Raw genomic sequence first — 27,509 nt, 5'->3', positions numbered from 1 at the left:
TAATTTGCGATTACATGAGTACACATATTTTTGTTCTCCCAAAATAGAAAGAAAGAATACATTTAGTAAGAAAAGTTACAATACTTTACTGATACATATTATTTCCAGGCTTTCTTGGGCCGCTTCTAACAGTGAATACTATTATTACACCATTTTTAATGCATTTTATTACATTTTTTTAAAACTAAAATGTAAAAAAAACATTATAAGTTGCAATAACTTCACCTCAAAATGTAGTGTATATTACTGTAAATAGAAAAACAGTACTGCTGTTTTTATGGTAAAAAAAAAAAAAAAAGGCAGCTCAGTTGCCAGAATTTTACTGTAAAATTTACATTAGTTTTTTTTTACTGTAAATAAAAAAAACTGTCAATTTACAGTAAAATTTGGGCAAATGTGTAGCTTTTTCAGTGTATTACTGTAAATTCCAAAACAGCACCAGATTATTACAGTAAAAAAAGGACAGTTTTTTTCATTTAGAGAAAAATGCTGTAAAAAGCACAGTAAATTTTACAATTTGTCCATGAAATCTATTGCTACTTTTACATTGCACAATTTGATGGATAACTTATTATTATTAGTATTTATTTCTATTTAAAAAATGGTTTAAATGTTTGATCATATATTTTTGCATAATTAGACAATATTTAAGTTAACATAATTTGCGATTACATGAGTACATTTTTTTCTCTCTCCCAAAATAGAAAGAAAGAATACATTTAGTAAGAAAAGTTACAATACTTTTATTTTCAGACTTTCTTGGGCCGCTTCTAACAGTGAATACTATTATTACACCATTTTTAATGCATTTTATTACATTTTTTTTAAACTAAAATGTAAAAAAAACATAAGTTGCAATAACTTCACCTCAAAATGTAGTGTATATTACTGTAAATAGAAAAACAGTACTGCTGTTTTTATGGTAAAAAAAAAAAAAAGGTAGCTCAGTTGCCAGAATTTTACTGTAAAATTTACATTACTTTTTTTTTACTGTAAATAAAAAAACCTGTCAATTTACAGTAAAATTTGGGCAAATTTTACTGTAAAATTGACATTAGTCTTTTTACTGTAAATTAAAAAAACTGTCAATTTACAGTAAAATTTGGGCAAATGTGTAGCTTTTTCAGTGTATTACTGTAAATTCCAAAACAGCACCAGTTTATTACAGTAAAAAAAGGACAGTTTTTTTCATTTAGAGAAAAATGCTGTAAAAAGCACAGTCAATTTTACAATTTGTCCATGAAATCTATTGCTACTTTTACATTGCACAATTTGATGGATAACTTATTATTATTAGTATTTATTTCTATTTAAAAAATGGTTTAAATGTTTGATCATATATTTTTGCATAATTAGACAATATTTAAGTTAACATAATTTGCGATTACATGAGTACATTTTTTTTTTCTCCCAAAATAGAAAGAAAGAATACATTTAGTAAGAAAAGTTACAATACTTTTATTTTCAGACTTTCTTGGGCCGCGTCTAACAGTGAATACTATTATTACACCATTTTTAATGCATTTTATTACATTTTTTTTAAAACTAAAATGTAAAAAAAACATAAGTTGCAATAACTTCACCTCAAAATGTAGTGTATATTACTGTAAATAGAAAAACAGTACTGCTGTTTTTATGGTAAAAAAAAAAAAAAAAGGCAGCTCAGTTGCCAGAATTTTACTGTAAAATTTACATTACTTTTTTTTTACTGTAAATAAAAAAACCTGTCAATTTACAGTAAAATTTGGGCAAATTTTACTGTAAAATTGACATTAGTCTTTTTACTGTAAATAAAAAAAACTGTCAATTTACAGTAAAATTTGGGCAAATGTGTAGCTTTTTCAGTGTATTACTGTAAATTCCAAAACAGCACCAGATTATTACAGTAAAAAAAGTAGTTTTTTTCATTTAGAGAAAAATGCTGTAAAAAGCACAGTCAATTTTACAATTTGTCCATGAAATCTATTGCTACTTTTACATTGCACAATTTGATGGATAACTTATTATTAGTATTTATTTCTATTTAAAAAATGGTTTAAATGTTTGATCATATATTTTTGCATAATTAGACAATATTTAAGTGAACATAATTTGCGATTACATGAGTACATATATTTTTTTCTCCCAAAATAGAAAGAAAGAATACATTTAGTAAGAAAAGTTACAATACTTTACTGATACATATTATTTCCACACTTTCTTGGGCCGCTTCTAACAGTGAATACTACTATTACACCATTTTTTAATGCATTTTATTACATTTTTTTAAAAACTAAAATGTAAAAAAACATGGTAAGTTGCAATAACTTCACCTCAAAATGTAGTGTATATTACTGTAAATGGAAAAACAGTACTGCTGTTTTTATGGTAAAAAAAAAAAAAAAAGGCAGCTCAGTTGCCAGAATTTTACTGTAAAATTTACATTAGTTTTTTTTACTGTAAATTTAAAAAAAAAAACTGCCAATTTACAGTAAAATTTTGGCACAAGTGTAGATTTTTTGGTGTATTACTGTAAGGGGAAAAACAGTACTGCTGTTTTTGTGATAAAAAAAAATCATTATTAGTATTTATTTCTATTTAAAAAATGGTGTGAATGTTTGATCATATATTTTTGCATAATTAGACAATATTTAAGTTAACATAATTTGCGATTACATGAGTACATATATTTTTTTCTCCCAAAATAGAAAGAAAGAATACATTTAGTAAGAAAAGTTACAATACTTTACTGATACATATTATTTCCACACTTTCTTGGGCCGCTTCTAACAGTGAATACTACTATTACACCATTTTTTAATGCATTTTATTACATTTTTTTTTAAACTAAAATGTAAAAAAACATGGTAAGTTGCAATAACTTCACCTCAAAATGTAGTGTATATTACTGTAAATGGAAAAACAGTACTGCTGTTTTTATGGTAAAAAAAAAAAAAAAAAAGGCAGCTCAGTTGCCAGAATTTTACTGTAAAATTTACATTAGTTTTTTTTACTGTAAATTTAAAAAAAAAACTGCCAATTTACAGTAAAATTTTGGCACAAGTGTAGATTTTTTGGTGTATTACTGTAAGGGGAAAAACAGTACTGCTGTTTTTGTGATAAAAAAAAATCATTATTAGTATTTATTTCTATTTAAAAAATGGTTTAAATGTTTGATCATATATTTTTGCATAATTAGACAATATTTAAGTGAACATAATTTGCGATTACATGAGTACATATATTTTTTTCTCCCAAAATAGAAAGAAAGAATACATTTAGTAAGAAAAGTTACAATACTTTACTGATACATATTATTTCCACACTTTCTTGGGCCGCTTCTAACAGTGAATACTACTATTACACCATTTTTTAATGCATTTTATTACATTTTTTTTTAAACTAAAATGTAAAAAAACATGGTAAGTTGCAATAACTTCACCTCAAAATGTAGTGTATATTACTGTAAATGGAAAAACAGTACTGCTGTTTTTATGGTAAAAAAAAAAAAAAAAAAAGGCAGCTCAGTTGCCAGAATTTTACTGTAAAATTTACATTAGTTTTTTTTACTGTAAATTTAAAAAAAAAACTGCCAATTTACAGTAAAATTTTGGCACAAGTGTAGATTTTTTGGTGTATTACTGTAAGGGGAAAAACAGTACTGCTGTTTTTGTGATTAAAAAAAATCATTATTAGTATTTATTTCTATTTAAAAAATGGTGTGAATGTTTGATCATATATTTTTGCATAATTAGACAATATTTAAGTGAACATAATTTGCGATTACATGAGTACATATATTTTTTTCTCCCAAAATAGAAAGAAAGAATACATTTAGTAAGAAAAGTTACAATACTTTACTGATACATATTATTTCCACACTTTCTTGGGCCGCTTCTAACAGTGAATACTACTATTACACCATTTTTTAATGCATTTTATTACATTTTTTTAAAAACTAAAATGTAAAAAAACATGGTAAGTTGCAATAACTTCACCTCAAAATGTAGTGTATATTACTGTAAATGGAAAAACAGTACTGCTGTTTTTATGGTAAAAAAAAAAAAAGGCAGCTCAGTTGCCAGAATTTTACTGTAAAATTTACATTAGTTTTTTTTACTGTAAATTTTAAAAAAAAACTGCCAATTTACAGTAAAATTTTGGCACAAGTGTAGATTTTTTGGTGTATTACTGTAAGGGGAAAAACAGTACTGCTGTTTTTGTGATTAAAAAAAAATCATTATTAGTATTTATTTCTATTTAAAAAATGGTTTAAATGTTTGATCATATATTTTTGCATAATTAGACAATATTTAAGTGAACATAATTTGCGATTACATGAGTACATATATTTTTTTCTCCCAAAATAGAAAGAAAGAATACATTTAGTAAGAAAAGTTACAATACTTTACTGATACATATTATTTCCACACTTTCTTGGGCCGCTTCTAACAGTGAATACTACTATTACACCATTTTTTAATGCATTTTATTACATTTTTTTTTAAACTAAAATGTAAAAAAACATGGTAAGTTGCAATAACTTCACCTCAAAATGTAGTGTATATTACTGTAAATGGAAAAACAGTACTGCTGTTTTTATGGTAAAAAAAAAAAAAAAAAAGGCAGCTCAGTTGCCAGAATTTTACTGTAAAATTTACATTAGTTTTTTTTACTGTAAATTTAAAAAAAAAACTGCCAATTTACAGTAAAATTTTGGCACAAGTGTAGATTTTTTGGTGTATTACTGTAAGGGGAAAAACAGTACTGCTGTTTTTGTGATAAAAAAAAATCATTATTAGTATTTATTTCTATTTAAAAAATGGTTTAAATGTTTGATCATATATTTTTGCATAATTAGACAATATTTAAGTGAACATAATTTGCGATTACATGAGTACATATATTTTTTTCTCCCAAAATAGAAAGAAAGAATACATTTAGTAAGAAAAGTTACAATACTTTACTGATACATATTATTTCCACACTTTCTTGGGCCGCTTCTAACAGTGAATACTACTATTACACCATTTTTTAATGCATTTTATTACATTTTTTTTTAAACTAAAATGTAAAAAAACATGGTAAGTTGCAATAACTTCACCTCAAAATGTAGTGTATATTACTGTAAATGGAAAAACAGTACTGCTGTTTTTATGGTAAAAAAAAAAAAAAAAAAAGGCAGCTCAGTTGCCAGAATTTTACTGTAAAATTTACATTAGTTTTTTTTACTGTAAATTTAAAAAAAAAACTGCCAATTTACAGTAAAATTTTGGCACAAGTGTAGATTTTTTGGTGTATTACTGTAAGGGGAAAAACAGTACTGCTGTTTTTGTGATAAAAAAAAATCATTATTAGTATTTATTTCTATTTAAAAAATGGTGTGAATGTTTGATCATATATTTTTGCATAATTAGACAATATTTAAGTGAACATAATTTGCGATTACATGAGTACATATATTTTTTTCTCCCAAAATAGAAAGAAAGAATACATTTAGTAAGAAAAGTTACAATACTTTACTGATACATATTATTTCCACACTTTCTTGGGCCGCTTCTAACAGTGAATACTACTATTACACCATTTTTTAATGCATTTTATTACATTTTTTTAAAAACTAAAATGTAAAAAAACATGGTAAGTTGCAATAACTTCACCTCAAAATGTAGTGTATATTACTGTAAATGGAAAAACAGTACTGCTGTTTTTATGGTAAAAAAAAAAAAAGGCAGCTCAGTTGCCAGAATTTTACTGTAAAATTTACATTAGTTTTTTTTACTGTAAATTTTAAAAAAAAACTGCCAATTTACAGTAAAATTTTGGCACAAGTGTAGATTTTTTGGTGTATTACTGTAAGGGGAAAAACAGTACTGCTGTTTTTGTGATTAAAAAAAAATCATTATTAGTATTTATTTCTATTTAAAAAATGGTTTAAATGTTTGATCATATATTTTTGCATAATTAGACAATATTTAAGTGAACATAATTTGCGATTACATGAGTACATATATTTTTTTCTCCCAAAATAGAAAGAAAGAATACATTTAGTAAGAAAAGTTACAATACTTTACTGATACATATTATTTCCACACTTTCTTGGGCCGCTTCTAACAGTGAATACTACTATTACACCATTTTTTAATGCATTTTATTACATTTTTTTTTAAACTAAAATGTAAAAAAACATGGTAAGTTGCAATAACTTCACCTCAAAATGTAGTGTATATTACTGTAAATGGAAAAACAGTACTGCTGTTTTTATGGTAAAAAAAAAAAAAAAAAAAAGGCAGCTCAGTTGCCAGAATTTTACTGTAAAATTTACATTAGTTTTTTTTACTGTAAATTTAAAAAAAAAACTGCCAATTTACAGTAAAATTTTGGCACAAGTGTAGATTTTTTGGTGTATTACTGTAAGGGGAAAAACAGTACTGCTGTTTTTGTGATAAAAAAAAATCATTATTAGTATTTATTTCTATTTAAAAAATGGTGTGAATGTTTGATCATATATTTTTGCATAATTAGACAATATTTAAGTTAACATAATTTGCGATTACATGAGTACATTTTTTTTTTCCTCCCAAAATAGAAAGAAAGAATACATTTAGTAAGAAAAGTTACAATACTTTACTGATACATATTATTTCCACACTTTCTTGGGCCGCTTCTAACAGTGAATACTACTATTACACCATTTTTTTATGCATTTTATTACATTTTTTTAAAAACTAAAATGTAAAAAAACATGGTAAGTTGCAATAACTTCACCTCAAAATGTAGTGTATATTACGTTAAATGAAAAAACAGTACTGCTGTTTTTAGGAAGAAAAAAAAAAAAGGCAGCTCAGTTGCCAGAATTTTACTGTAAAATTTACTCTTTTTTTTTTTACTGTAAATAAAAAAAAACCTGCCAATTTACAGTAAGATTTGTTGGTGTATTACTGTAAGGGGAAAAACAGTACTGCTGTTTTTATGATTAAAAAAATCATTATTATTAGTATTTATTTCTATTTAAAAAATGGTGTGAATGTTTGATCATATATTTTTGCATAATTAGACCGGTACTTTTTAGAGGCGGTATAGTACCGAATATGATTCATTAGTATCCCGGTACTTTACTAGTACCGGTATACCGAACAACCCTACTTCCTAGTAGCATGCTAACTTCTGTTTCATCCTACTTCTGTTTGTGTTTTCTAGAGATGGACTGATGTTTTTTTTTTAGGACCGATCCTGATTGTTGGTCAAATGCAAATAAATAACGATATTCATTTGCAGTGAAAGTGATTTAAACATGAATTTTTTATGCGGTGCTAATGTTGTGTTTATTTAGCAACCAATCACCTTTATTACGAGGAGCATCAGCATTTGCATGTCAAAATAAGGAAAATGTCCTGAGAAAATTAGTTAAAATATTGGATTTTTCTAAATCATCTACTAAATTTTATAAAAAAATGTTAGCAGTTTATGCATTTAATACATTTTAAGATTTTCTTGACGAGAACCCTGAAATATTGTGAACGTTTAAATAAAAACAATTCTGGGCTTCTTCACGTAGATTATAGTTTAGACATTTTTCAAGATGGTGTTACAGAAAGTATGAGAATGTGTGAGCTGCTGCCTGCTATTCTTCATAATCTCCTATTTATCAAAAATATTCATGCAAAGTTTGGATGTTGGCAGATATATGTCCATATGCATCCATCTCTGGTGTGTTATATTCATTGAATTAGGGAACATTAGACTCGCTACACTCCTTTAATAAGCCCTGTTGAGCGGATGTTATCGCTGGGGTAGTGAAAACAAACAAAACGGGCTTGGAAAGAACGACAAAAACTGGATTTTCCGGCAAAAAATGGGAGTTTTGACAGGTAAGCGGCAGAAATATGCAGGAGGGAGAGAAATAAGTTGTTGTTTTACATACTAAATACTGGTATCATGTGTGTAAATACAGTATCTTCTGTTGTACTTGTAAAATAATGGTAGATACAGATATTAGAGATGCGCGGTTTGCGGACACAACCGCGGATTATCCGCGGGTCGGGCGGTTGAAATAAAAAAAAATTAGATTTTATCCGCGGGTCGGGTCGGGCGGTTGAAATTAAAAAAAATTAGATTTTAAATAGATTCAGGCGGGTGGCAGTTAAACCAATTCGGAAATATATATACATAGTTAAATGTTGTTACCCACATACGAAAAACGAGCAGGCACCTGCTGCATATGCCACAACAGAAGAAGAAAAAAAAAAAAAGAGATGGCAACGCCGGCAGCAAACGTGGTACGTGACAAACTAAAAAAGGGAATACTAAAGACCAGGGGAAAAAAAGGCTTGCGGTAAAATTCTGTTGACTGAGCTGCCATATCTTTACTGTAAAATCTTATTTCTAACAGTGTATTACTGTAAATGGAAGCTAAGTTGCCAGAATAACAAAATAACTTGTACTGTTTTCCATGAACAATATCATGTTGTAAAAAGCAATGTCAATATAACACTAAAATTCTTACGACTAAGCTGCCAGCTTTTTCTGTAAAAAAAAGAAACCCCAAAAACAGTGGTACTGTCTTTATATTTACCATAAAATGTAAAATTAAAATTAAAAAAACACTATATTTTACAGTAAAAATGTGTAAATGTTAAGTTTTTACTGTAAAATGGACAGTCTACTTATAAAAATTTGTATAATTAATAATGAAATCCAGAGGCAAATCCATACATTTTTCACTGTAATAAAAATACTTAACTTTACAGCAAACTACCCATCAAATGAATACAAATTACAATTCATTTTACGTTTTCCTTTACAGCATATTACTGTGAATTGAAAAAAACTTTAAAAAAAAATTGCGGTAAAATTCGGTTGACTGAGCTGCCATATCTTTACTGTAAAATCTTGTTTTTAACAGTGTATTACTGTAAATGGAAAGACTGTACATTTGTTTTTACGGTAGAAAAACTGGCAGCTAAGTTGCCAGAATAAGAAAATAACTTGTACTGTTTTTCCATGAACAATATCATGTTGTAAAAACCAATGTCTATTTAACACTAAAATTCTTACGACTAAGCTGCCAGCTTTTTCCGTAAAAACCCCCAAAAACAGTGGTACTGTTTATACATTTACCGTAAAATGTAAAATAAAAATAAAAAACCACTATGTTTTACAGTAAAAATGTGTAAATGTTAAGTTTTTACTGTAAAATGGACAGTCTACTTATAACAATTTGTATAATTAATAATGAAATCCAGAGGCAAATCCATACATTATTCACTGTAATAAAAATACTTAACTTTACAGCAAATTACCCATGAAATGAATAAAAATTACAATTCATTTTACGTTTTCCTTTACAGCATATTACTGTAAATTGAAAAAATAAATAACATTTTTTGTGATAAAATTCTGTTGACTGAGCTGCCATATCTTTACTGTAAAATCCTGTTTTTAACAGTGTACTACTGTAAATGGAAAGACGGTACATTTGTTTCTACGGTAGAAAAACTGGCAGCTAAGTTGCCAGAATAAGAAAATAACTTGTACCGTTTTTCCATGAACAATATCATGTTATAAAAAGCAATGTCAATTTAACACAAACATTCTGGCCACAAAATTGCCAGCTTTTTCTGTAAAAAACGCCCCAAAACACAGTGGTACTGTTTTTACATTTACCGTAAAATGTAAAATAAAAATAAAAAAAACACTATATTTTACAGCAAAAAAATTTAAATGTAAAGTTTTTACTGTAAAATGGACAGTCTACTTAAAACAATTGATATGATTAATAATGAAATCCAGACATTATTCACTGTTATAACTGTGATGTGGCCCTCAATGGAAACCACTTTGACATCCCTGACTTAGAGGTCCTGTTGTACAAACCCCGTTTCCATATGAGTTGGGAAATTGTATTAGATGTAAATATAAACGGAATACAATGATTTGCAAATCATTTTCAACCCATATTCAGTTGAATATGCTACAAAGACAACATATTTGATGATCAAACTGATAAAACATTTTTTTTTTTTGCAAATAATCATTAACTTTAGAATTTGATGCCAGCAACACGTGACAAAGAAGTTGGGAAAGGTGGCAATAAATACTGATAAAGTTGAGGAATGCTCATCAAACACTTATTTGGAACATCCCACAGGTGTGCAGGCAAATTGGGAACAGGTGGGTGCCATGATTGGGTATAAAAGTAGATTCCATGAAATGCTCAGTCATTCACAAACAAGGATGGGGCGAGGGTCACCACTTTGTCAACAAATGCCTGAGCAAATTGTTGAACAGTTTAAGAAAAACCTTTCTCAAGCAGCTATTGCAAGGAATTTAGGGATTTCACCATCTACGCTCCGTAATATCATCAAAGGGTTCAGAGAATCTGGAGAAATCACTGCACGAAAGCAGCTAAGCCCGTGACCTTCCATCCCTCAGGCTGTACTGCATCAACAAGCGACATCAGTGTGTAAAGGATATCACCACATGGGCTCAGGAACACTTCAGAGACCCACTGTCAGTAACTACAGTTGGTCGCTACATCTGTAAGTGCAAGTTAAAACTCTCCTATGCAAGGCAAAAACCGTTTATCAACAACACCCAGAAACGCCGTCGGCTTCGCTGGGCCCGAGCTCATCTAAGATGGACTGATACAAAGTGGAAAAGTGTTCTGTGGTCTGACGAGTCCACATTTCAAATTGTTTTTGGAAACTGTGGACGTCGTGTCCTCCGGACCAAAGAGGAAAAGAACCATCCGGATTGTTCTAGGCGCAAAGTGTAAAAGGCAGCATGTGTGATGGTATGGGGGTGTATTAGTGCCCAAGACATGGGTAACTTACACATCTGTGAAGGCACCATTAATGCTGAAAGGTACATACAGGTTTTGGAGCAACATATGTTGCCATCCAAGCAACGTTATCATGGACGCCCCTGCTTATTTCAGCAAGACAATGCCAAGCCACGTGTTACATCAACGTGGCTTCATAGTAAAAGACTGGCCTGCCTGTAGTCCAGTTCTGTCGCCCATTGAAAATGTGTGGTGCATTATGAAGTCTAAAATGGCACAACGGAGACCCCCGGACTGTTGAACAACTTAAGCTGTACATCAAGCAAGAATGGGAAAGAATTCCACCTGAGAAGCTTCAAAAATGTGTCTCGTCAGTTCCCAAACCTTTACTGAGTGTTAAAATGAAAGGCCATGTAACACAGTGATAAAAATGCCCCTGTGACAACTTTTTTGCAATGTGTTGCTGCTATTAAATTCTAAGTTAATTATTATTTGCAAAAAAAAAATAAAGTTTCTGAGTTTGAACATCAAATATGTTGTCTTTGTAGCATATTCAACTGAATATGGGTTGAAAAGGATTTGCAAATCATTGTATTCCGTTTATATTTACATCGAACACCATTTCCCAACTCATATGGAAACGGGGTTTGTATTTGAAGTGCTTACCTGGAGTCAGGTTGAGGGTTTCCACATTGACCATGTGTGACGGCTGACAGTCCACCAGCTCAAACATGGGTAAGCCACCACGGTTGCACGACAGCTACAACACACCCACACACACACACACACACAGTGTTACATTGTGTTACATTACAAGAGTGCAGTGTTGACATACCCTCCTGATGCGCATGCACCAGTCGTCAAAGTCGTCCTCCGTCCTGCAAAAGAAACCCTGCGGGAAGGCGAGAGCTCTGTTACAGCGCTCAGGCGAGACGTGGCAGTAGCGCCCCCTGCTGGGGGGCCTATAAAGACTTAGATTCCAGAGTGGCGATCTCACCGCGGCTATGGACGGGTCCAGTTCACAGATGTGCATGCGGCAGGGCGGGTGCTGGCAGTGGTACGTGTCGTCGGGCACCTGGCCGTCGTCGCACGGCTCCACCGACGGCTGCGTGGTGTGCGGGTCCAGATAGATGAGCTCCTCCCCTGGAGGGAAAAGGCGTTGAGGAGGACGGTGGAATGGACAGGAGACAGGCGGGGGAGGGAGGCCACGTACCCACGTAGCCGATGAAGAAGTGAGCGCTGTTTGGTTTGCCACCGATGACGCCCAGCGACTGAGGCAGCATGAAGCATTGCTGGGAGAGAAGAGCACTTCTTTTTTTTTAGCTTTCTGACGTGGCAAATGTTATCAAATAAAGACAAAAGTACTGGGACACCCTTAATAAATCTGTCAGAATAATTCTATCTAAATTATCACAATACTTTGCGTTGAAATGAGTTCCTGGCAAGAAGACAAAAGCTGTCTTTGAAACCTACCAAGAAGAAGGCTCGTAAAACTCCACTGTGTAAGGGGGAAAGCAACATGTTTTCTCTCATGTATGGTAATCAACAGTATTGTTCTAACCCAGGGACTTCAAAGCAGAGAGAAGGCAGGATCTGCCCAATTTCCAGACGACCTCTTTTTGAACTATTTTATGGACCCCTTTTTGAACTATTTTACAAACTCTTGTTGAACTATTTTATGGACCCCTTTTTGAACTATTTACAAACTCTTGTTGAACTATTTTATGGACCCCTTTTTGAACTATTTACAAACTCTTTTTGAACTATTTTATGGACCCCTTTTTGAACTATTTACAAACTCTTTTTGAACTATTTTATGGACCCCTTTTTGAACTATTTTACAAACTCTTGTTGAACTATTTTATGGACCCCTTTTTGAACTATTTACAAACTCTTTTTGAACTATTTTATTGACACCTTTTTGAACTATTTTACAAACTCTTTTTGAACTATTTTATGGACCCGTTTTTGAACTATTTACAAACTCTTTTTGAACTATTTTATGGACCCCTTTTTGAACTATTTTACAAACTCTTGTTGAACTATTTTATGGACCCCTTTTTGAACTATTTACAAACTCTTTTTGAACTATTTTATGGACCCCTTTTTGAACTATTTTACAAACTCTTGTTGAACTATTTTATGGACCCCTTTTTGAACTATTTACAAACTCTTTTTGAACTATTTTATGGACCCCTTTTTGAACTATTTACAAACTCTTGTTGAACTATTTTATGGACCCCTTTTTGAACTATTTACAAACTCTTTTTGAACTATTTTATTGACCCCTTTTTGAACTATTTTACAAACTCTTTTTGAACTATTTTATGGACCCCTTTTTGAACTATTTACAAACTCTTTTTGAACTATTTTATTGACCCCTTTTTGAACTATTTTACAAACTCTTTTTGAACTATTTTATGGACCCCTTTTTGAACTATTTTATTGACCCCTTTTTGAACTATTTTACAAACTCTTTTTGAACTATTTTATTGACCCCTTTTTGAACTATTTTACAAACTCTTTTTGAACTATTTTATGGACCCCTTTTTGAACTATTTTACAAACTCTTTTTGAACTATTTTATGGACCCCTTTTTGAACTATTTACAAACTCTTTTTGAACTTGTTTACAACCTTTTCTGTAAAGTGTTTACGACCTTTTCTTTTGAACTGTTCTGTAACCAAAGGCAACGCTGTTTACGACCCACTTCCCTTCTGGAAGCAGCTGTGGTCATGGGGTTCAGAGAAAGTCTAATAAAGGAGGAGTTGTACAATCTTTCGCCAGAGCGTGCTGGAGATTGTACAAGAGTACAGTGTCCCGGCGTCTCTCCTCAATTGAGTCCAAATTGAATTCTGTCTCTGTTTGATTATTTGCTTCTTGTCTTGTTTAATAGATGTCATCAGTGTTTGAACCTGACAAAATCAATCAGGAATTGGGGAAGGCAACTGAATGTTCATTCTCAATCCTTCTCTGTCATGCAGGACAGTGTTTTTCAACCACTGTGCCGCGGCCGTGAGATACAGTCTAGTGTGCCGTGGGAGATTATCTAGTTTCACCTACTTGGGTTAAAAATATTTTTTGCAAAGCAGTAATTATAGTCTGCAAATGATGTGTTGTTGTTGAGTTTCTGTACTGTCTGGAGATCGGCAGACTCACCACATTATACTCTTCCATATCAGTAGGTGGCAACCAGTAGCTAATTGCTTTGTAGATGTGGGAAACAGCGGGAGGCAGGGTGCAGGTAAAAAGGTGTCTAATGCTTAAACCAAAAATAAACAAAAGGTGAGTGCCCCTAAGAAAAGGCATTGAAGCTTAGGGAAGGCTATGCAGAATGAAACTAAAACTAAACTGGCTTACAAAGTAAACAAAAACAGAATGCTGGACGACAGCAAAGACTTACTGTGGAGCAAAGACAATGTACATCCGAACATGACATGACAATCCACAATGTCCCCACAAAGAAGGATTAAAAACAACTGAAATATTCTTGATTGCTAAAACAAAGTAGATGCGGGAAATATCGCTCAAAGGAAGACATGGAACTGCTACAGGAAAATACCAAAAAAAGAGAAAAAGCCACCAAAATAGGAGCGCAAGACAAGAAGTAAAACACTACACACAGGAAAACAGCAATAAAGTCCAAATAAGTCAGGGTGTGATGTGACAGGTGGTGACAGTACACCTACTTTGAGACAAGAGCTATAGTGATGCATGCTTGGTTATGCTTTAAAGTCATACCCAACAATTGTGACAACGACTTTTTACTGTCAACTGAGTTTAGTTTTTTAATGATTTCTGCTGATAGTGTGCCTCCGCATTTTTTCAACGCAAAAAACGTGCCTTGGCTCAAAAAAGGTTGAAAAACATCTGTACAATATACTACACTAGGGTTGGGCAACAACACAATATCAACATGTATCATGATAAACACATCATCGATATTAAAAAATGCGTTCGATAAAACTTTGGATACATTTTTTCTTCTTTGTCGTAAGAAGGTGGAAGTATGGAAGCGATGCTGGTTGCATGAGCGAAGACACTCGCTCTCTGGTAACCGAGCAACGCAGGAAGTGATCATGTGACACGCTAACAGCCAATCAGGTGACAGTATCAACTACTACGTTTGGTTGATTCTTTGCATGGAGTGAGAAGAGAAAGTCAAAATGAAGAAATTGTGGATAAAAAAAGGAAAAGTCACCTGGACAGTAGGACACTTCTTTTTTTTTTTTTTTTAAACGGACCGTAGTCAGACCAAGGTGGTCCGTAAATGATGCAAGACGCCCCTTCCCACCTAGACCGCTCATACCACACCACCTTAGAGCACAGCTGTGACTTCCTGCCATTAAACCTGCAGAAAATACTTCAGGTTTTTCTATGTTTACATTTTCACACTATTTTCTTACACTTTATGAAGCATTTCTTACATATTCTTTATTTTTGCACCTTCATTGTAATCAATGTGATTTTACTACTTTGTCGGCATTGAGTGTTTTCCATGCTTATGTCGACATTTCCTTTCTGCCTTGAGAGCTGAGGGGTTATAATCAGAGGAAGGTTACATTTGAAATAAAAACGTTTATATTTATTATGTTTCTCTTACTCCTTATTTTCCATAGGTCATAAATGTTAGAATAATTATGCATTAGTTAAAGGCCGTTGCTATGGTTATCATCAATTGTGCTGAAGTTGTACTTTTCTATCCGTGCAAAGGCACAACTTGTAACCTTGCTTTGCGAGTTGTCTCGTGTCAGCAGTTTGTTTCCAGACCCGGCCTGCTGACAGCCAAGGACGGACATCGAGTACCTCAACGCAGACAAAACAGAGACAGGGCGAAATCGCGAGTGTCAGCACATTTCCATTCTGAATAATCATGTATTGTGTCTACTGGGGGCTGCTTGCATTACCCCTCCCTTCAGAAGCAGCCTCAGTGATGTTAATTAGGGACCTCCCGGATAAATAGAGGAGCACGTGGGACTGTACCTTAGAGCCGTCTTTTTCAACCACTACCGCGGCACACTAGTTTTTTTGCAAACAAGTAATTATAATCTGCAAATGATGTGTTGTTGTTGAGTGTCGGTGCTGTCTAGAGCTCGGCAGAGTAACCGTGTAATACTCTTCCATATCAGTAGGTGGCAGCCGGTAGCTAATTGCTTTGTAGATAAAACATGATGCCTAAACAAAAAATAAACAAAAAGTGAGTGCCCCTAAGAAAAGGTATACAAGCTTAGGCGTGGCTATGTAGAACGAGACTAAAACTGAACTGGCTACAAAGTAAACAAAAACAGAATACTGGACGACAGCAAAGACTTACTGTGGAGCAGAGACGGCATCCACAAAGTACCTCTGTACATGGCATGACAACAATTTCCACACAAAAAAAAGATAGCAACAACTTCAATATTCTTGATTGCTAAAACAAAGCAAGTGTGGGGAATAGCGCTCAAAGGAAGACATGGAACTGCAACAGGAAAAGCCACCAAAATAGGAGCGCAAGATAAGAACTAAAACACTACACACAGGAAAACAGCAAAAAAGTCCAAATAAGTCAGGGTGTGATGTGACAGGTGGTGACAGTACACCTACTTTGAGACAAGAGCTATAGTGATGCATGCTTGGTTATGCTTTAAAGTCATACCCAACAATTGCGACGACGACTTTTTACTGTCAACTGAGTTTCATTTTTAAAATTATTTCTGCAGGTGGTGTGCCTCCGCATTTTTTCATTGAAAAAAATGCGCCTTGGCTCAAAAAAGGTTGAAAAACACTGCCTTAGAGCATAGGGTGAAACTGTAACTGAGTGCACAGCCCAATACGTCTCTCCTCATGAGAAAAATTGAACTCTGTCTCTGCCTGATTCCTTCTTCTTGTCTTGTGTAATACAAACCTTCAAATACAAACCCCGTTTCCATATGAGTTGGGAAATTGTGTTAGATGTAAATATAAACGGAATACAATGATTTGCAAATCCTTTTCAACCCATATTCAATTGAATGCACTACAAAGACAACATATTTGATGTTCAAACTCATAAACTTTATTTTTTTTTTTGCAAATAATCATTAACTTATAATTTCATAGCTGCAACACGTGCCAAATTAGTTGGGAAAGGGCATGTTCACCACTGTGTTACATGGCCTTTCCTTTTAACAACACTCAGTAAACGTTTGGGAACTGAGGAGACACATTTTTGAAGCTTCTCAGGTGGAATTCTTTCCCATTCTTGCTTGATGTACAGCTTAAGTTGTTCAACAGTCCGGGGGTCTCCGTTGTGCTATTTTAGGCTTCATAATGCACCACACATTTTCAATGGGAGACAGGTCTGGACTACAGGCAGGCCGGTCTAGTACCCGCACTCTTTTACTATGAAGCCACGTTGATGTAACACGTGGCTTGGCATTGTCTTGCTGAAATAAGCAGGGGCGTCCATGGTAACGTTGCTTGAATGGCAACATACAGGTAAAAGCCAGTAAATTAGAATATTTTGAAAAACTTGATTTATTTCAGTAATTGCATTCAAAAGGTGTAACTTGTACATTATATTTATTCATTGCACACAGACTGATGCATTCAAATGTTTATTTCATTTAATTTTGATGATTTGAAGTGGCAACAAATGAAAATCCAAAATTCCGTGTGTCACAAAATTAGAATATTACTTAAGGCTAATACAAAAAAGGGATTTTTAGAAATGTTGGCCAACTGAAAAGTATGAAAATGAAAAATATGAGCATGTACAATACTCAATACTTGGTTGGAGCTCCTTTTGCCTCAATTACTGCGGCGTGGCATGGAGTCGATGAGTTTCTGGCACTGCTCAGGTGTTATGAGAGCCCAGGTTGCTCTGATAGTGGCCTTCAACTCTTCTGCGTTTTTGGGTCTGGCATTCTGCATCTTCCTTTTCACAATACCCCACAGATTTTCTATGGGGCTAAGGTCAGGGGAGTTGGCGGGCCAATTTAGAACAGAAATACCATGGTCCGTAAACCAGGCACGGGTAGATTTTGCGCTGTGTGCAGGCGCCAAGTCCTGTTGGAACTTGAAATCTCCATCTCCATAGAGCAGGTCAGCAGCAGGAAGCATGAAGTGCTCTAAAACTTGCTGGTAGACGGCTGCGTTGACCCTGGATCTCAGGAAACAGAGTGGACCGACACCAGCAGATGACATGGCACCCCAAACCATCACTGATGGTGGAAACTTTACACTAGACTTCAGGCAACGTGGATCCTGTGCCTCTCCTGTCTTCCTCCAGACTCTGGGACCTCGATTTCCAAAGGAAATGCAAAATTTGCATGGTTGGGTGATGGTTTGGGGTGCCATGTCATCTGCTGGTGTCGGTCCACTCTGTTTCCTGAGATCCAGGGTCAACGCAGCCGTCTACCAGCAAGTTTTAGAGCACTTCATGCTTCCTGCTGCTGACCTGCTCTATGGAGATGGAGATTTCAAATTCCAACAGGACTTGGCGCCTGCACACAGCGCAAAATCTACCCGTGCCTGGTTTACGGACCATGGTATTTCTTTTCTAAATTGGCCCGCCAACTCCCCTGACCTTAGCCCCATAGAAAATCTGTGGGGTATTGTGAAAAGGAAGATGCAGAATGCCAGACCCAAAAACGCAGAAGAGTTGAAGGCCACTATCAGAGCAACCTGGGCTCTCATAACACCTGAGCAGTGCCAGAAACTCATCGACTCCATGCCACGCCGCATTAACGCAGTAATTGAGGCAAAAGGAGCTCCAACCAAGTATTGAGTATTGTACATGCTCATATTTTTCATTTTCATACTTTTCAGTTGGCCAACATTTCTAAAAATCCCTTTTTTGTATTAGCCTTAAGTAATATTCTAATTTTGTGACACACGGAATTTTGGATTTTCATTTGTTGCCACTTCAAATCATCAAAATTAAATGAAATAAACATTTGAATGCATCAGTCTGTGTGCAATGAATAAATATAATGTACAAGTTACACCTTTTGAATGCAATTACTGAAATAAATCAAGTTTTTCAAAATATTCTAATTTACTGGCTTTTACCTGTATGTTGCTCCAAAAGCTGTATGTACCTTTCAGCATTAATGGTGCCTTCACAGATGTGTAAGTTACCCATGTCTTGGGCACTAATACACCCCCATACCATCACACATGCTGCCTTTTACACTTTGCGCCTATAACAATCCGGATGGTTCTTTTCCTCTTTGGTCCGGAGGACACGACGTCCACAGTTTCCAAAAACAATTTGAAATGTGGACTCGTCAGACCACAGAACACTTTTCCACTTTGTATCAGTCCATCTTAGATGAGCTCAGGCCCAGCGAAGCCGATGGCGTTTCTGGGTGTTGTTGATAAACGGTTTTCGCCTTGTATAGGAGAGTTTTAACTTGCACTTACAGATGTAGCGATCAACTGTAGTTACTGACAGTGGGTTTCTGAAGTGTTCCTGAGCCCATGTGGTGATATCCTTTACACACTGATGTCGCTTGTTGATGCAGTACAGCCTGAGGGATGGAAGGTCACGGGCTTAGCTGCTTACGTGCAGTGATTTCTCCAGATTCTCTGAACCCTTTGATGATATTACGGAGCGTAGATGGTGAAATCCCTAAATTCCTTGCAATAGCTGCTTGAGAAAGGTTTTTCTTAAACTGTTCAACAATTTGCTCACGCATTTGTTGACAAAGTGGTGACCCTCGCCCCATCCTTGTTTGTGAATGACTGAGCATTTCATGGAATCTACTTTTATACCCAATCATGGCACCCACCTGCTCCCAATTAGCCTGCACACCTGTGGGATGTTCCAAATAAGTGTTTGATGAGCATTCCTCAACTTTATCAGTATTTATTGCCACCTTTCCCAACTTCTTTGTCACGCGTTGCTGGCATCAAATTCTAAAGTTAATGATTATTTGCAAAAAAAAAAAAAAAGTTTATCATTTTGAACATCAAATATGTTGTCTTTGTAGCATATTCAACTGAATATGGGTTGAAAATGATTAGCAAATCATTGTATTCCGTTTATATTTACATCTAACACTATTTCCCAACTCATATGGAAACGGGGTTTGTAGATAGTTTGGTGTTTGAACCTGACAATAAAACCCTTACTCATATTTATCCGTATTTTCTCCACTTCCTGTACGTGTCATTACTTGGTCATCACCTTGAGTGTTTCAATGTAGGCCTCGTTGATGTCGCTCAGTCCCAGCCTGAGTGGGATGAGCAGGACGAGCGGCCTCCAAAGCGCCGACTCCTCCTCCACGAGAGCGCAGGCGCCCTCCATGCAGCCGTTGAGCCCGCCGGTGGCCCCCGAGTCGCCGCACGCTCCCACGGCGTCCAGCCAGGGCATGCACAGGCGCTCTGTCGCGGGCGACAAAACCGTCGTCACTTTTTGCATCTTTGCGCTCTTTGCTAACGGACTCACTGATCTCCTCGATGACCACCGTGTTGTCCATGGCCACGTGCACCACCAGTCTGCTCCAGGTATCGAACACGGCCAGCTTCCTGGAAGCAAAAGGGCTTTTAACGCCGGCTCGGGCATGAATATTGCAGCAGGAAATCCATTTCTATTTCTTCTTATCGACTGCCTTGTTTGTGAAACACCATTTAGACGCATCAAGGTGTGTTAAGACGAAGAAAAAGGTAAAGGGCTCACATTTAAAACTCCAGCATCACCATGAGCTAACCTAACTTGTAGGCAAAGTTAAACATTTTACACTTTTATTAACAGGGCTTCACTTCTTTTTACACTTGAGGCCATGTAAAAATATGACCCATAACTGTACACGATTGTCAACTAACGCCCTTTAATGACGATCCCCTTTGGCTGAAGTGACGTGAATTATATTTATATAGCGCTTTTCTCTAGTGACTCAAAGCGATTTTACATAAGTGTACAGCTCTGGTCATGGCTACATTCGCACCCACCTGCACAAATGTACTTCAAAATGTAACAATCAAAATAAATATGACTTTTTTTTGTGGTTTATTAGGGCATGCATATATAATATGCATTAGTTTGACGATAATAAAAAGGAGATGCTTGGAAATAGCATAAAAATGCACCAAAAACTTGGAAAAACGCGATTCATAGCATTACTTTTTGGTGTAACAATCATGAGCGTTCTGTTCAGGTATATTTCTTTTATATTTTGATCAATCATCATATTTATGTATTACTAAATTTAAATAGGTATTGATCAATCTTTAAGCTGTGTGTATTTGATTTCAGTTTGCTTTTGACATCTTATTTAGAATTGTAGTTGAAACTTTGACAACCTTGTGTTGCGCTCATGATAGCGTAACCAAACTAGATTTCATTTAATGATCTTATTTTGAATATTTATTCCCTTTTTTACATTTAGTATATTTAAATATTCATTTATAAACATTGAATACATTTCAAATATCAATAAAATGCAATTGCCTTCATCTTATAGGGGAATGTTTAGTTACACCAAGTCATGAGAGTAACACTAAGCTTCATCACTTTGACTTGTAATATCTCTAATTCTGCTGCTGTTTTATGCTCTTTTCTTTTTGGAACATGTACTATACATATAATACAATAAAGTCCCATATAAAATTATGTTTCTAGCAATACTTTAATTTTGCCTTTGAAAGTAACACTCCAATGTCCATTAGTGGAGCTGTACACATAGTGAAAGCCAATATCTAAGTTCCATTTAAAGCAGTGTGGGTGACACTGGGAGCAGGTGGGTCAAGTGTCTTACCCAAGGACACAACGGCAGTGACTAGGATGGCGGAAGCGGGGATCGAACCTGGAACCCTCAAGTTGCAGGCACGGCCACTCTACCAACCGAGCTATACCGCCCGATATTGTATTTATTTATAGTCCCCCCGGCTGACAAGAGGCGAGCAGCTAATAGTCTACACACAGTGTGGAGCCGCTCTCCTAAGTTAATAATAATAATAATCACCTGTGTGACTAGCAGCTAATAGTGTATCGCCATACACAGTGTGGAGCCGCTCTCTTAAGGTCATAACAATAACCTCTGTGACAGCAAAAAAAATTGCATTTCTTAGTATCTAAAGTACCATTACTAAGTATCCTTATCACTGGAGGAAGATGCTAAGCATGAGCAATCCAGCTAAACGCTAAATTAGCTTTAATTAACATAATTTAATTAATTAATTAACATTTGTAATTTTCCTGAAGGAACTCTCCTGAAGGAATCAATAAAGTACTATCTATCTATCAGTGAATAAGTGTAATAATAATAATAATCTTGCACGTTGTGTTTTGTAAATCACATGAATGTTTGTGCCACTGCTTAATAACTGTTTAATAAATACACTTTTAGTTGTGATTTCCCTCTCTGCATGAAAGTTTAAAAGTAGCATATATTAATGCAGTATGAAGAAGAATGTTTTAATGTAGACACATAGAATCATCATACTGCTGTGATTATACAGTGGGGCAAAAAAGTATTTAGTCAGCCACCAATTGTGCAAGTTCTCCCACTTAAAATGATGACAGAGGTCTGTAATTTTCATCATAGGCACACTTTAACTGTGAGAGACAGAATGTGGAAAAAAAATCCAGGAATTCACATCGTAGGAATTTTAAAGAATTTATTTGTAAATTATGGTGGAAAATAAGTATTTGGTCAATAAAAATTCAACTCAATACTTTGTAATAAAACCTTTGTTGGCAATAACAGAGGTCAAATAATTACTATAGGTCTTTACCAGGTTTGCACACACAGTAGCTGGTATTTTGGCCCATTCCTCCATGCAGATCTTCTCGAGAGCAGTTATGTTTTGGGGCTGTCGCCGAGCAACACGGACTTTCAACTCCCTCCACAGATTATCTATGGGGTTGAGGTCTGGAGACTGGCTAGGCCACTCCAGGACTTTCAAATGCTTCTTACGGAGCCACTCCTTCATTGCCCGGGCGGTGTGTTTGGGATCATTGTCATGCTGGAAGACCCAGCCACGTTTCATCTTCAAAGCTCTCACTGATGGAAGGAGGTTTTGGCTCAAAATCTCACGATACATGGCCCCATTCATTCTTTCCTTAACACGGATCAGTCGGCCTGTCCCCTTAACAGAAAAACAGCCCCAAAGCATGATGTTTCCACCCCCATGCTTCACAGTAGGTATGGTGTTCTTGGGATGCAACTCAGTATTCTTCTTCCTCCAAACACGACGAGTTGAGTTTATACCAAAAAGTTCTATTTTGGTTTCATCTGACCACATGACATTCTCCCAATCCTCTGCTGTATCATCCATGTGCTCTCTGGCAAACTTCAGACGGGCCTGGACATGCACTGGCTTAAGCAGGGGGACACGTCTGGCACTGCAGGATTTGATTCCCTGTCGGCATAGTGTGTTACTAATAGTAACCTTTGTTACTTTGGTCCCAGCTCTCTGCAGGTCATTCACCAGGTCCCCCCGTGTGGTTCTGGGATTTTTGCTCACCGTTCTTATGATCATTTTGACCCCACGGGATGAGATCTTGCATGGAGCCCCAGATCGAGGGAGATTATCAGTGGTCTTGTATGTCTTCCATTTTCTGATAATTGCTCCCACAGTTGATTTTTTCACACCAAGCTGCTTGCCTATTGTAGATTCACTCTTCACAGTTTGGTGCAGGTCTACAATTATTTTCCTGGTGTCCTTCGACAGCTCTTTGGTCTTGGCCATAGTGGAGTTTGGAGTCTGACTGTTTGAGGCTGTGGACAGGTGTCTTTTATACAGATAACCAGTTCAAACAGGTGCCATTAATACAGGTAACGAGTGGAGGACAGAAGAACTTCTTAAAGAAGAAGTTACAGGTCTGTGAGAGCCAGAGATCTTCCTTGTTTGAAGTGACCAAATACTTATTTTCCTAATTAATCTGTGGAGGGAGTTGAAAGTCTGTGTTGCTCGGTGACAGCCCCAAAACATAACTGCTCTCGAGAAGATCTGCATGGAGGAATGGGCCAAAATACCAGCTACTGTGTGTGCAAACCTGGTAAAGACCTATAGTAATAGTTTGACCTCTGTTATTGCCAACAAAGGTTATATTACAAAGTATTGAGTTGAATTTTTATTGACCAAATACTTATTTTCCACCATGATTTACAAATAAATTCTTTAAAATTCCGACGATTTGAATTCCTGGATTTTTTTTCACATTCTGTCTTTCACAGTTGAAGTGTACCTATGATGAAAATTACAGACCTCTGTCATCATTTTAAGTGGGAGAACTTGCACAATTGGTGGCTGACTAAATACTTTTTTGCCCCACTGTATGCATCAAGTGTTCATTCAAGGCTAAGGCTAAATATCCACATATGCATGGTGTATCGTGACATGGCCTAAAAATATCCAGATATCAATAAATGGCCGTATCGCCCGGCCCTAATATGGCGGCACATTAATTTCACGGGCGCATCACAATGTTCACTATTTCCTTCAACAACAACAACACTACTACTAATCATGGCAGACTTCATGAGAGACAACAATGACTAATTTGGAACAAATGATGATCCAGAACCTTATATATTTGGGCCTGAAAATAGGGAAGATGATATACATGTTTTATAAGCTTGGTAATAAACAGATCCAGCAAGTAGCAGTTTTGCTAAATGCTAAACAAGATATACACACTATGAACATAATAAAACCATTACTTACTGTACAATGTCTGCTCTCACTGGGAAACCGACTGATGGGATGTTTGCATCTTTCCGTTTAGATGAACAAATAATCATAATCCTCACACAGGTGGAAAAAATTTTTATCCAAAATGAGCGTCTTTTCCTGTCTTTCTCACCATCTCCCGGTATAATTTGGATGTCAAAGTTGACTAACTTCTCGGTTTTTGTCCACAACCTAGTACTATCCAGGTGGGAGGCATGATTTATGATCTATAATTACATTTCACCAACTCTGAGGCAATGCAGCAGCTCAATATGTTAATAGCTGCATAAGTGAGTTACTGCTAAAAGTACCGGTAGTTACTTGGCGTTAGCGCTTATAGAAGGGGTGTCAAACTCAAATACAGTGTGGGCCAAAATGTAAAACTGAACAAAGCCGCGGGCCAAGGTTGAACAAATTAACCTTTTAATAGGGACCCAAACAAGTTTTGCATTAAATATTGAACAAGCAAGGCTTATATAACTTTATAGTGACATGCAAAATCGAGTTTCAAATAATAATAATAATAATTTAAAAATATCAATGGCATATCAAATACAATTTAAATAAAAATGTAATACCCTTTTTCTATTTTCAGCCTTCTGAGGTAAATATCAACATTAACTTTTTCCACAGGCTAATACATTTGAAAATAAAATAATGAATAAACCAACCATTCAGGACTTTAAACTGCTCAGTTTGCAACACACTGATCTAATCTGATGTGGCCAAGCCAGATACCTGCCATCTTTTCTTGGATGCTAGTTCATTAATGTTGGGCTCAGGCTTTGAGCTGAGGCAACCTTCATTATCCAACAAAGGTGTTCATCAGTCATTATATCTCGTATTCCACAGTCTTGGGGGCATGCCTTAAAGGCACTGCCTTTAACGTCCTCTACGAGCTGTCGTCACGTCCGCTTTTCATCCATTCTAACAACGTGCCGGCCCAGTCACAAGATATGTGCGGCTTCTGTATGCACACACATGTGAATGCAACGCATACTTGATCAACGGCGATACACGTTACAATGAGGGTGGCCGTATAAACAACTTTAACACTGTTAGAAATATACGCCACACTGTGAATCCACACCAAACAAGAATGACAAACACATTTCGGGAGAACATCCGCACCGTAACACAACATAAACACAACAGAACAAATACCCAGAACCCCTTGCAGCACTAACTCTTCCGGGACGCTACAATATACAACCCCCGCTACCCTCTACACCCCTCCCCCCCCCCAACCTCCTCATGCTCTCTCAGGGAGAGCATGTCTCAAATTCCAAGCTGCTGTTTTGAGGCATGTTAAAAAAAAATAATGCACTTTGTGACTTCAATAATAAATATGGCAGTGCCATGTTGGCATTTTTTTTCCATAACTTGAGTTGATTTATTTTGGAAAACCTTGTTACATTGTTTAATGCATCCAGCGGGGCATTACAAAAAAATTAGGCATAATAATGTGTTAATTCCACAACTGTATATATCGGTATCGCTTGATATTGGAATTGGTAATTAAGAGTTGGACAATATCGGAATATCGGCAAAAAAACCATTATCGGACATCTATATTTCCATTGTAATATTTTCAGAATGTTGTTTGTTCTATTTTTGGCCAAAGTAAGACAAAGAAAACAATCTGAAGTTGTCTTTATTTTTCAGTTTTAATGCCATGATTTTAATAGTCCGGCCCCCATTTTACTATCGTGTTACAGTATGTAAATAAACATTTGTAAAATCTTTCTGTGTAAATAACTCATTTCATAAACTTTATATCTGCGGCTAATAAAAAATAAAAAAATGGATGAACTGGCTGGAATATAAAGACAATATAACATACATCAATAAACGTGGATGAATATGCAAAATCTATTTAATTATATCTGCACCTTACTGCTTTTTTATCCTGCACTACCATGAGCGAATGCAACAAAATGTTGTTCTTATCTGTACTGTTAAGTTCAAATTTGAATGACAATAAAAAGGAAGTCTAAGTCTAATAGTCCCGTGCGGTTAATATATGGGGTGAAAACATTTCCTTGGTGGATGCGGTTTATACAAACCCCGTTTCCATACGAGTTGGGAAATTGTGTTAGATGTAAATATAAACGGAATACAATGATTTGCAAATCATTTTCAACCCATATTCAACTGAATGCACTACAAAGACAACATATTTGATGTTCAAACTCATAAACTTAATTTTTTTTTTTGCAAATAATAATTAACTTAGAATTTCATGGCTGCAACACGTGCCAAAGTGGTTGGAAAAGGGCATATTCACCACATTTTTTAAGCTTCTCAGGTGGAATTCCTTCCCATTCTTGCTTGATGTACAGCTTAAGTTGTTCAACATTCCGGGGGTCTCCGTTGTGCTATTTTAGGCTTCATAATGCGCCACACATTTTCAATGGGAGACAGGTCTGGACTACAGGCAGGCCAGTCTAGTACCCGCACTCTTTTACTATGAAGCCACGTTGATGTAACACGTGGCTTGGCATTGTCTTGCTGAAATAAGCAGGGGCGTCCATGGTAACGTTGCTTGGATGGCAACATATGTTGCTCCAAAACCTGTATGTACCTTTCAGCATTAATGGTGCCTTCACAGATGTGTAAGTTACCCATGTCTTGGGCACTATTACACCCCCATACCATCACACATGCTGCCTTTTACACTTTGTGCCTATAACAATCCGGATGGTTCTTTTCCTCTTTGGTCCGGAGGACACGACGTCCACAGTTTCCAAAAAACAATTTGAAATGTGGACTCGTCAGACCACAGAACACTTTTCCACTTTGCATCAGTCCATCTTAGATGAGCTCAGGCCCAGCGAAGTCGACGGCCTTTCTGGGTGTTGTTGATAAACGGTTTTCGCCTTGCATAGGAGAGTTTTAACTTGCACTTACAGACGTAGCGACCAACTGTAGTTACTGACAGTGGGTTTCTGAAGTGTTCCTGAGCCCATGTGGTGATATCCTTTACACACTGACGTCGCTTGTTGATGAAGTACAGCCTGAGGGATCGAAGGTCACAGGCTTAGCTGCTTACGTGCAGTGATTTCTCCAGATTCTCTGAACCCTTTGATGATATTACGGAGCG

The 27,509-nt window shown here is 35.6% G+C and overlaps 1 protein-coding gene across 1 annotated transcript in view; it reads right to left on the bottom strand.

The window, feature by feature from the left end:
• Positions 1-27,509, bottom strand: part of atg4b (autophagy related 4B, cysteine peptidase) — a 55,904-nt gene that overhangs the window by 1,464 nt on the left and 26,931 nt on the right. The window contains exons 7-12 of the mRNA XM_061977482.2: positions 20,178-20,257; positions 19,917-20,113; positions 11,976-12,054; positions 11,760-11,905; positions 11,598-11,654; positions 11,429-11,522 (exon numbers count right to left, since the gene is read on the bottom strand). Coding sequence (XP_061833466.1) covers positions 11,429-11,522; positions 11,598-11,654; positions 11,760-11,905; positions 11,976-12,054; positions 19,917-20,113; positions 20,178-20,257 — 653 coding nt within the window. The remainder of the gene's footprint in view (positions 1-11,428; positions 11,523-11,597; positions 11,655-11,759; positions 11,906-11,975; positions 12,055-19,916; positions 20,114-20,177; positions 20,258-27,509) is intronic.

The sequence above is a fragment of the Nerophis lumbriciformis genome, linkage group LG18, assembly GCF_033978685.3.
Source record: "Nerophis lumbriciformis linkage group LG18, RoL_Nlum_v2.1, whole genome shotgun sequence".
Taxonomy (NCBI): Eukaryota; Metazoa; Chordata; class Actinopteri; order Syngnathiformes; family Syngnathidae; genus Nerophis; species Nerophis lumbriciformis.
The sequence above is the reverse complement of the archived record's forward strand: the minus strand, read 5'-3'. Positions and strand labels throughout refer to the sequence as shown.